This window comes from Euprymna scolopes, chromosome 18, assembly GCF_053919585.1.
Source record: "Euprymna scolopes isolate OS-2025 chromosome 18, ASM5391958v1, whole genome shotgun sequence".
Classification (NCBI taxonomy): Eukaryota; Metazoa; Mollusca; class Cephalopoda; order Sepiida; family Sepiolidae; genus Euprymna; species Euprymna scolopes.
In genome coordinates this window covers 99217250-99229749 of record NC_136499.1, presented here as the reverse complement: position 1 = coordinate 99229749, position 12500 = coordinate 99217250, and the positions used below count along the sequence as shown (strand labels likewise).

General features: G+C 33.6%; 1 protein-coding gene across 3 annotated transcripts in view; it reads right to left on the bottom strand.

Annotated features, from left to right (window-relative positions):
- Nucleotides 1-12500, bottom strand: part of LOC145297710 (uncharacterized) — a 288669-nt gene that overhangs the window by 29191 nt on the left and 246978 nt on the right. For all 3 annotated transcript variants that reach the window (XM_080143913.1, XM_080143914.1, XM_080143915.1), the window contains 2 exons: nucleotides 5885-6144; nucleotides 1514-1663 (listed from right to left, as the gene is read on the bottom strand). In XM_080143913.1, the coding sequence (XP_080000039.1) occupies nucleotides 1514-1663; nucleotides 5885-6144 (410 nt within the window). The remainder of the gene's footprint in view (nucleotides 1-1513; nucleotides 1664-5884; nucleotides 6145-12500) is intronic.

Here is a 12500-nt window from a genome sequence, read left to right as displayed (position 1 = left end):
AGCCTAAGCATGAATATGTCTGCATTAGTCAATCCCCCACCTCTAACTTAACGCATAATGACACGTAATTCTCGTAGTAAAATCACACCCGTGCAAAATGACACGTTCAATATAAGTAGAACCCCCCCCCCCACACACACACATACCATCCTCTTGTACAAATTCACAGCCCCAATCAAATTATGACCCATTTTTATTTTAATTTCAAATTTACATTCTGTTGTGAAAAGTTTTGAATAATCTCCCAATAGGTCCTAATGCGATCTTCCCTCCCTTTTTTTTTTTATTTTTTTTTTATTTTTTTAGAGAGAGAGAGCTCGCGATTTAAAAAAAAACTCCATATGAACTTCCTTATACTTTTTTGAAGAGTTCCATTTTCCTTTTTTAATTTCTTTCTAATCTATCTCATTTTTCATTTTTTATTTTTGGCGCGGAGAGGTTTCAGTTCGCCTGATTAAGTCTCTTTGACTAAAACAGATGGCTACTTGTAGCGACCATATGTAACTGTTTACCTCAAATAATAAAAATAGTTTGCTCTTTTTATTGAGCACTATTTAACAACCTCGTTGTCATCATTAGTTCCGACTTTTGAACACCTCAAACCTATATATATATATATATATATATATATATATATATATATATATATATATATATATATATATATATATATATATATATATATATATTACACATACAATAATGAAATCAAAGGGATGTAGTGTTTACCTGATATACGCAATGGCAAACTTCAAACTAATATAAGAGTATTTATATATAGAAAATTTAATCCCAAGCGAATAAAAAAGCTCAATACGCAAAAGAGAGTAGAGCTTATTATAAGAGAAAAAAAATTAAAACTGTAAGTTGAACTGTACAATCAAAATTTATTTTTGACTTAATTCTCCAAAAAAACAATTTACAAATCCTTATGCTGTGGAGTTTTAAAGAATGCTATTCTTGTTATTCTTCTCATCAGAGGACATAAAGAAATCAGCAAATTATATTTGTAGCAATGCTAGAATTTGCTAGTTAAGGCATTAAGTGAAACCGCAATTTATTGTAGTTATATATTGCAAAAAAAAAAAAAAAAAAAGTGAAAAAATATTGGATATGTAAAAATAATATAAAAACAAACTACGCATATTATTTCAGCTTTTGACGATGCATATAATCCGATCGGAAAGCTTTCAAAACATCTGAAATAATGAAAATGTTTTTGTTTTTTTTTCCGGACATTGCAGTAGCCCAAAGAGAAGTCGATATACAGTTAAATAGGACCGAGCAATAAAAGGAGAGAAAACCAGTATGAGAATCTTCATCATCGGCTTAATGAATGCCAACAAAAGTCATCGTGTCTGCTGCTCAACAAACGGATAAACTAAAATACTTTTGCATTTGTTATTAGAAAGACAATTTGGAGAAGTGTTGAGATGAAGTTTCACGGAGATTGTCCATCTCACAAAATATCATAATTGGCCGAAGAAAGAAGGGCGGATTCTTCTCTACTTACCAGCATCTGCATATGCAGGGTAAATGAAACCCTCGTTATAATAAGCACCTGGATATTCACTATAACCGCTAACAATTCTTGGAATTTGTTGATTCGGAATTTGTTGACTGTGATACATTCGGATGTTTCCTTGATAGATATAACCGGGTGCTGCAAAATAGAAAAAAATAATTATAAATTATATAAAACACACACCGTACTGGGGTAATTGCGCCAAATCCGAGAGTTAATTGCGCCAACTAAAAAAAGTGTTCTTTACATGCGTGGTTGTCGAAAGAGCACTTTTAGCTAGTTAGCGCAATTACCCCGGACTGTGGCGCAATTACCCCAAAATACGTTAAATAAATTAGACAAAAAGCCATTCAAAAAGTTTTTAATTGTCCAAACTATTTCAATCATTTTAATATTACTTGGAATCCAGGTGGCGTTCTACCTAAGATTCAAGAATCGATTTTTTTAATAGTTCAGCTAGGCTTTGCTCGAGCCCTATGTACTGTTTGTTTGTTTGTTTGTTCTGTTTTACGGCATATCAACCGCTTTGGGGTCATTTAATGCCGAAAGGTTCGTTATGTTGTGTTAAATATTGGTTTGTTCTTAAGGTTTTTTTTTTGTTTCTTATATTCTTATTTGTTTTTTTTCTTTCCTTATATTTTTGAGTATATTTTAGTTTCTTTCAGAAAATTGATAATTTTTTGGGGATCAGTCTTGTTTAATATCGTTTTCAGATTTTTTTCTTGGTAATACTTTGTTCGGATTTGTTCAAGGTCAATGCAGTTTGTCAGTATATGGTGTATTGTGTAGGGTTCTTGACACGTTATACAGTTTGGTGTCTCCTCCCCTTTTAGTAGATGTGAGTGGGTGATGTGAGTGTGACCTATTCGCAGTCTGGTCATTACTACCTCTTCCTTTCTTGTTCCCTATGTACTGTTCATAACTTTATGTGAATATGTATATATATATATATATATATATATATATATATATATATATATATATATATATATATATATATATATATATATATATTAAAAGGTTCAACTCATGTCCAAGTAACCTACATCTAAAATTTCAAGTGTTCAGACACAAAATTGACGGAGGAGTTTGGTAGAGTCTGCAAAGGTCAACTTTTTCAACTTTTACCTCTTGGCAGTCAAATTTTCGCCCCAAAACTGATTTAAAAGCTTGCTGCATGACTGAATACCCTTTATGTAAAATTTCAAATGTTTAGACCAAAAATTGGCTGAATAATTTGCTAGAGGCCGCAAATGTCAACTCTTTTGGACTTTAACCCCTTGTTCAATTTTCGTTGAAGGATGAATTTTGGAGGAATATTTTGGAAGTTTTCTATTGCATCTTATCATCTCAAATCCGCCAATGTACATCATCAGTTGACAAGAGGCTATTGAAAGTGATCTTGAAGCATGTTGATAAATAAATATTTCCTTAAACAAAATAATGTGAAATTCGTTCTTGTTTTTGGTTAATATTGTTACTGGATATGTTCTTCATTTCATGTAAACAGAAACATCAAGTTAGAATATTGTTTTATTACTGAAAATATACATTTTTAGACAAAAATTACCAGAAAATAGAAAAATTAGCATAATTTTCAAAATATTTGTCCAAATTCCACAAGACATCAGGGAAATAAGGCATTTGTTTATGCTCTTCTAGTGTACCAAATTGCACTTCTGAGTTCCATAGCAATATTAACATTTAAAAAAATATTGACATTCAATAAAGCGATACACAGGGTATATATATATATATATATATATATATATATATATATATATATATATATATATATATATATATATATATATATATATATATATATATATATATTATAGCATTTTATTCTGGAGTAGTGACAAGATTTTATTAAACATCCGGGCACATACGTTTGATAGCCTTTATAATATCTTCTGTGTATTTATTTTTCTACCCGTCCCTTTCACTGTACAGAGATGCAATTCAGAACAAAGATTTCCTTCAAGATCAAACATTTTTTAAATTAGATTTTTTGGAGCAATTTAATGGTTGTATTTTTTGGAGCAATTTAATGGTTGTATTTTTTGGAGCAATTTAATGGTTGTATTTTTTGGAGCAATTTAATGGTTGTATTAAATTTTCTTTTGCAGTCTTTTACATTTTTTTCTCTCCCTTTTTCCTTTTAGTTTACCAGTTTTCTTTTTTAGTCCCGCTGTATTTCACATGCATACACTGCAACACACAACTCATGCAATAAAGATAATCATGGACACAGTTTCCATCACCGTCAAGACTAGCGGTTTCACAAACAATCCAGTGTGGAACAATAAAATTGTCGTTCTAGAAAAGACGACATGGTTCCATTTCCGTTTGATGAAAACTGGTTTTCCTTTTTTTTTTTGCAGACGATCTAATAGTTGTTGTGTACAAATCAAAGAGCGATAGGAGCCTTCTATCACGTCTGAAAAATGACACAATGTTCAACGAGCGAGATTGGCGCTGCGCTGTTGTACAACTCATGCTCTCTACCGATCCAACTTATGAAAACAGGACCATTACCAGCACCCTCAATATGCATCGCTGGATTGCCACGAATAACAGGGACGTGCCCAGGGTGATGAAAACAAAGTTTGAGGACACGATTATGGTCTTTGGTGTGCTTTAAAGTGAGGACCACATCATGCCACCTCACATCTTCAAAGTTGGCTTAAAAGTCAACACCAAAGTGTACTTGCATGTGATGAACGACTTTATACCTTTCTCTCACTGGCCCCCCCTCCTCTCCCAACCTGTACCCACTGGACTGTTTCATTGGTCATACGTCGAAAACATCACCAACATGACCCCCCCCCCCAACACCAAAGTCAGCCTGATCGCAGCGATCCGTCGAGTATTCGCCGAGCTATCGCCGGCGTTTGTGGAAAAAGCATGCTCCCAGTTCCGGACCTGTATCGAGGCAGTGATTGAGGCTGAAGGCAGCTACATTGAATAGATGTCAGCTCTACTACATAATCACGTTACTTGAATTGATTTTTTTTCAATAAAAGTTTTAAAATAAAGCCGTATGTTGTCTTTAGGGCAACAACCTTATCGTTCCACCCTGTAAAGAATTGATTCTTAGAAAGGCTTTCGTCAATGGGGTTACTTAGTACACAGCATGTACTGGTAGACTCCTACATCCCACAAAACGTATTATAAGATTAATAAAGCGCTATTTCACGTTTTTTGTTTCTTTTTTCTCGGAAAATTTATAAACGTGATCGGCCTAAATTGAGGGTAGGATTAAAGAAAATTGGAAAGTTCCACTTATAGACACGCGATAAGAACTGACCAATCAAATGGGACCAGGTTTGCTAGCAACCAATTAGAAACCTGAATTGCTCCATAAAAATATTGGATTATTTTTAGAATTCTCGCACATAAATTTTTGTGTCAACGAGAAAGATCTTTGAGCTTTGCCTGCAAAACTTTAAAGTCCAAGACTTATACAGTTCAGCTACCCACCGAAAACTATTTTTCATCTCTAAGAGTTATACAGATTAGCTACTCGGAAACTCTGAAATTAAACATTGCTTTGAATTCAAAAGTTACATAACGAGGATCATGTTTAAATGATAAAGTTTGAGTGACACTTAAGGGTCTTACATATCGATACTTGATTCCGACTAACTTACTTTGTTGTTTTTTCAAGGCTGTTTTTCTTTTTAATGCAAATTATTCTGGCTTAGAAGACTTTTACATTAAATACTTTTCCCATTACTCACTGAAATAAGTCAAAAAAGCAATTTATAAAGATCGCGACCATCGAAGAACGCGAGAAAAAAATCCGTTTAATCATTAAAAGTAGTTTTATGTTGCTGTTTTCGTTATATATTACAAATAAAGAATATTTTCCATTGAAAATCCAGTAAGTATTCTACGTATAAAATTGAGAAAAGCACGCTTGAAAAATGCCAATGTTTATGTGAACGAAGCTGAAGCAAAAGAAAATGGCCACCGAATATGAACTAATGTCGTTATTATCTAACAACGAAATTCGAATTTCGACTCGAAATGATTCCTCATTTAATAATATTCATTATTATTAATAATATACATTTTATAATATTTAACGAAAACAACTTTATAAAACTACTTTTAATGCCTAAATAGATTTTCTCGCGTTCTTCCATGGTCATGATCTTTATAATTTATCTTCAAGGGAACTAACTCATGGCACGATTACTTCATGTTTTGTAGAATTAATCATGTAGTGAGTTATTTCCCCTTGCTTCTGCAAAAATCACCAAAATTGATTTCTGCTTTCTTCGTAAACGAGTGATTTTTTTTTTTTTTGGGGGGGGGGGTACAAGATATATATTTTAAAAGGTAACTTACCTTGATTGACGTTTGGCGTTGATAAAATCTCTCGCATCATAACCGGTTCTTTTCGAATGCCGTTGGATTTTAGTTGGTGGTAGGCATCGTTGGGGCCCTGTGCTTGCATTATCGACTTCGACATCCATAGCCCTGAAGAACTAACTTTGGGTAATGGGTGAGGAGGGCCCTCATCTTGATTAGCCTGGGTTGACTGACTGGCGTTCGATTCGGCAGCGATAGGCACTGGATTTCTGCCATGTTTTCGTCGATTTTTTCGTCTGTAAAGAAAGATAAAAAAAAAAATAAATAAATAATAAATAATACTACACACACAAAACACGCGTAACTAGTGAAGTTTACTCTTTGGCGTTTTCATGACATGAGTTATCGTTCTTTTAGATTAGCTGAAAAGAATTACTTGCCCTTGAATATAATGCGGATCTTATAAACCGAACATGCCTTTGTGCTATCCGTTGTTGTTTATACTTACACAAACTTTAACAGACGTAAAAAATGAAAATGCTTAAACTCGTTTCTACGCAACTGGTTCGACACACACACACACACACACACACACACACACACACACACACACGCACGCACGCACGCACGCACGCACGCACGCACGCACGCACACACGGCTGAATTAATAAAAATAAATCAAAAGTATCCTTAGCAAATTAGACGCATTTCTTTGAATTTATCAAAATGGTAGTTTTGATCCACTCTGAATGTATAAAAAGACAGGGTTTTCTTCAATAAATAGCTGAGTCCAAATCCACGACAGAGCTAACATCTGTTTTGCTTCAGTCTCGCCATAAATCTCTCTCGGGCTTGGGGTAGCTATCTCAACTCACGTATACACACAGTCATAAACATACGTACGCTGGCACCAACGCACACACAAAAACACAACTCATTAATCTTTTTCACATTATCGTCTGCTCACCAAAACCAAAAGTATAAACCAATTCATTTAAATATTGCTAACTTTTCTCACTGAACTTTCTTTCTAATATGGAAACAAATGAAAACTGACTCTTATTGATAACTTTTAAGAAGATGTAAGTTGTGTAACTGGGTTTGTAACATAACACAAACGCGTGTATCTAAATGCACGCGAAATGACGTCACTGGAAAGGAAAAGTAAAGATTTGACTTTAAAAAGGAGATCACATTAGAGACGCGAATAACGTTCGAGATCACCTGAGAGGACGAATGACGCCCGAGAAGACGATCACGTGAGTGACGCCACAGTCGTAACAACGAGGAAATAAATGTCAGTACAAAGAAAAAGCAAGTTGGAGTTCTTTTCTATTTTTTGTCTGCTTTGCGACTGAGACTACAACGTGTTGGTTCTCGAACAACGTTACAAGTTGAGAAGTTTGGATTACGAATATTCAGACTCGTGGATGATTAACGGACTTTAAATTATCAACTTACGCTTCCAGGATATCTCCGCTAAAGATTCCTTTTGTTTTTCAAAAACTAAAAAATAAGATAAATAAATAAATTAAAAATTACCAGTTTCCATTTTAGATAAATATAAAATATTCCTTTTGTGAATTCATTATTTTATTTGTTTATCATCTAACATTTCTCTCCCTCCCACACATTTGACTACAAACCTATAAACAATTTCGATCAGGTCTTCCCCCAAAACCTTCATACCAAATTGAAACTCCCTAAAAACGGTCCTCTAAACACGATACTTTTTGAAACGACTATAGATCTAGTACCGGTTGACCGAAGTGTGTACCTGTAGTTAAGGAATTAGGGTACTTATGCATTATTTGACCCGGTTTTCTTTTTTTTTTTTTGTGATTTTAGCGTGGGCATGACCGACAGATGATGAGAACCGACAGAAAAAGACGAGCCGTGATTGGAGACGTTGTGAAACTTGAATAATAACAGTGATTCAAAGTGTAAACAAAATAAAAAAAACAAAAAAACTACCTTAATTTTAATAAATGACGACGTATTTTGTAGTTATTACCGAAATACGTTTTTTGGTATAACAATATAAAAAAAAATGGGGGAAAATAAAGCAAAGTTTAGCGAAATTTAAAGAGAAATATCTTATGTAGTGCGTAAATGCATAAGACGTGTAAAATGTAAAAAAAAAAAAAAAGAGCAAATGAAAATCATACCCGAAAATTATATCGATTTAGTCAAGTTTTATTGAAAAGAAATAAAATGCTGTTGCTTTTATTTTCCAAAGCAAGGGTAAAAAAATTAACCTTTAATTTAAAAATTTACAGAAAAAAAAAAAATTAAAAAAATATAACATACGTAAAAAGGGTCTCTAATTGAGATACTATTCTAGAATTAATTCTATCGGCTGGTATGACAAAGTTAAATTTATCGTCCAAACGATAATAACGAATTAATATGGGAAAATATTCGTTTTTTCTTTTAAAATAACAATACAAAAAAAAAACAGTCTTACTTGAAACTTAAAAACCTAAAAGGAAAGAAACATGCAAAGAAAGGGTCTTTTAAAATACCCCCTGCCTTTCAGTCTTTCTTTGAGAGGCGCTCTCTCAATTTTCTAGAACCTTCTGATTTATAAAGTTGTTTTTTTTTTCTTTTAAAATAAAAATATCTGTCTAATGAAAGGAATTTCGAGTAAAGTTGTTTTCCAAGACGGCCTCTTTCTTTAAGTTCCTTTCCTGGAGAACACGTGTGCCGATAATCTGCTCGTCTTTTTCTCAGACAGGCCGGCAAATTTAACTTCAGTCTCTTACAGAAAAATAGCCCCCCCCCAACCGGTTTCTTCGTTGGTCCTTTTGAGACTAATGGGTTTCAAGTTGGTAAGTTGCCTTGTAATTAGCTGAGAATGAAATTGAACCGCCTTTCTCTAAAGGAGAAAACTTAGAACATTATGTTTAACGTCAAAAACTTTTTGACGGAGAACGGTCAGCTCACATCCTCTCCAGAGACCGGCAAAACTTGTTCGGGGGGGGGGGACAACGACAACAACAAAAAGGGCAAAAAACCCTCTTCATCTCTTATTCACTCTTGTTAGGACTGCTGTAGGGAGAAAGGTTGCTGCTGGGTGGTAATGGTGATGATGATGCCAGTCACACCAGGTCAAAAAGTGTGGGCTCCCTAATCTACAAAGGCAAAAAGGACTGAACCTCCACCCTAAATCCCGGCACCGTTTGATGGCTGCTAGGATTTAAAAAAATAAAATTCTCAAAATGATTTTATTATATTTTTTTCTCTGGAGAAGTTTAAGCAAAAAAAATGTATTATAAAAATAACAAATTTTTATAATACATTTTTTTTTTTTTGCACGAAAAGTTTAAAAGCTCTTTTTTCATTTTCAATGTCACAAAAACTCAGGTAAAATAATGCATAAGTACTGGAATTAGAATCACGTTAATAAAACTAATATTAAAATTGACGTCACATTCTTCAAAAACAATACAAGCTTCCCGAGAAAAATGTCAACAAATTGGACTTTTTTTTAGCCTGGTAAAAGTTACGGGCCGTTGACACAGAATGAGTGCTTTATGCCAAATTGATGATTGAACATGGTTAAATTTGTGTTTATTTTTGCATTTAATACTAATCCCTTTTAATCCGTGTGCATACAATGGTTATCATAATGGCTAGTTCGCAGCACCTTATCATAACAAAGCCCCATACGGAATTTCAACCGGATATTTCCAGTAGTTTTCGAGAAAACTTTTAGAGTAAATATGATATGGTGATAACTAATCCGTATTAATCCCCAATTGTGCATCGAATGGATACCATAATACTTAGTTCGCTGCATCTATAATAAAATGATTGATGCAAAATTTTATTATAGATCGGCCAGCCTGAAAAGAAGCAGAACGGACAAACAGACAGATTTACAGATTAAGAAAAACATAATATAGAGTAGTTAAGTTTAATAAAATATATTAATAACTAGTGTTAAAATAGGCGTCGTATTATTAAAAAAAATCCTAAGAAAAGTATTAACAAAATTCTTGGGTATCCTTTCCTCATCTTCGTATCATGAATTTATTTTAGTATGATATCTATACTTTGTTATGCGATGTACAACTCATATATATTTTTTCATAAGTTTTGGTTTCGGTTTCGATTCAAGCTGATGCACCCAAGTTATATGGATATATTTTTTTATTTTTGAAATCACAACTTTATAATATATAAAAAAAAAATCGATAGAACATTAACTCTAGAATAATATATACAAAATTTGAAAAATTGAAGTCACAACAATATCACATTCACTCCAGAAGTTTTCTCGGAAATTATTGGACCGATCTGTTTGATATTATACTAAATTTAAAACTTCCAATTTAATAATAAAAAAACAATAACACTAACACCACACTAATGTAGTATATGAATTTATTTGGCCCTTCGAAGAATGTCTCCGAACCCACTCTAAAACATTCATACAACGCATACATAGGCCATACAACAATACTCTCCCGACGACTAGCTGACAATAGTGCCATAAAACAACACCTAACATCCCACGATAAAAAGCTACAGTTATCACACATTAGAAATATCTTAACTAAAATCAGACACCTTAACAACTGCACACGACGACTAAAATTACTAGAAGCCATACTTATTGAAAAAAACAAACAAAAAAAAACCGACAGCCCTTTTTGAACCGGATCTCATTTAATACCGGGACAAATAAATTAACAGTATTTAATAACTAGAAACTAAATAAATAAACGATGCAATAAGAAAATTAAGATTAAATAAAAATAATTCGACCCAACCCCCACTCCACCCACCTTTATAACCAATTAAAATAAAAAAATAAAATAAAAAAAATAAAAACTTTAATTATACAAAACTTCATAGAAACAGAAAACGAAAACAACAGCAATCGTTCCTGAAGATAATCGGATGCACCGATAGAAAGCGCTCGAGAAGAATATGGTCGAAAAACAACTGAAATTAAAAAGACCGCCCAGAAAATTGAAAAATTATCCATTAAGATCGGAAAAAAGAATAACTCAGTCGTGTTCAATCAGATGTGTCTGAATAATGACCTGCTGCCAAAATATACAAATATATATATAATCATTTGTTCATATATATATATATATATATATATATATATATATATATATATATATATATATATATATATATATATATATATATATATATATATATATATAAATTAAAACATTTTTTTATCAGTTTATTCAAGCTGGAGATGGAGCATCCATACTGTATGCCAAACATTCACTCGATAACTCATGTATTCCAACCGGGAGATATTTTTAAGATTCTGGCCGTCCCTTTGAATGCAATGGTTTGAATCTCTCTTGCACTTGGTTCACCGGATATATTTTCCAGGTAGTTTTTGAAACTGTTTCATGAGTCTACTGGAATGAGAGATCTTAAGATTCCAGTTTCTCTTCATGTCATACATTCGACCTTGGTATTTCATTATCTTTTCCCTTTCAGCTCTGTTTAACCCCAGCATCATTAGGGACACTAACTTCTACCAAGGTTGCTTCTTTCTCTTTCTTATGTCATATCATTATGTCAGATTTTATGGCCTCGTTTTTTTGGGGGGAAGTGGTACGTAGCTGCAAGAATTGGATGGTTATAGTGGATGGTGTATGACTTATTTTCAACTGTTATTTCTGGTAAACATGTTCCCAGGATTTGCTGCTACATTTGATATTCAGCTTTTTACAGATCGTCTAGTATTTACACACTCATATTGTGTCGGGTCGTATAGTAGCCACCCTTCAGCAGAACCTTACAGTTGAATGTCAGGTGACTCGCATTCTCTACTTCTGTGTGGGAGAACCTGCACTTGTAGTCATTACTTAGACCACCCATATTCTTAAAAGCATTGGTCATCAAGCCTTGATCCTAGGCAGCCATTATAATTCTCGTGGTCGTAGTGGAGCGATCCTCTTTTCAGCCAGTGTATGAAGCCCTTTTTTTTAATCTATATAGAATAGAATGAATTTATCATGAAAATGCTTGGCACGCTGTTGGTTGGCCTGTTTTTTTTTGTTTTGTTTTTTTCCTCCATTTTTATTTATTTTAATTTTTTTTTGCAATAGAAGTTCTTTGTATCTGGGCGACTCTTTTGCGCTATTCCAGTAGCAGTCTTGTTTCTTGATTCTTTCTTATTTGTTAGGTAGTCTTGTCCAAAATGTTTGGCCAGTTCCGTAATGGACGTAGTTTTGCCGTCTCTTGTTTCATGGCGTTCGTGCACCGTTTTGAGTTTGGGAGCTCATAAGATATTGTTCGCCGCTCACGATAGTTGCATTACGTTGACAGTTGAACTCTGAGAGTCCCGTACCTCCTGCTCCTCTGGGCAGATACAGCCTAGGCAGACACTGGTTTCGATAGGTTATTCTGTACAGTGTGTGTGTGTGTGTGTGTATGTGTATATATCTATCTATAAAAGTGAAAATGTCTGTGTCTGTCTGTGTACATTTCCCTATACAATAACTCTGTCAATTTTCGGTCTACAGACACGAAATTTAACATACTGGGTAGTAAGATTTGGAAAAATCTTTTTAATCGGGTTTCCGTCAGAAATTTTGCTGTTAAAGGGTCAAAGTTTAACGATTTGACATTTGAGAACTCTACCAAACTCCCCCGCCAAATTTTAGGT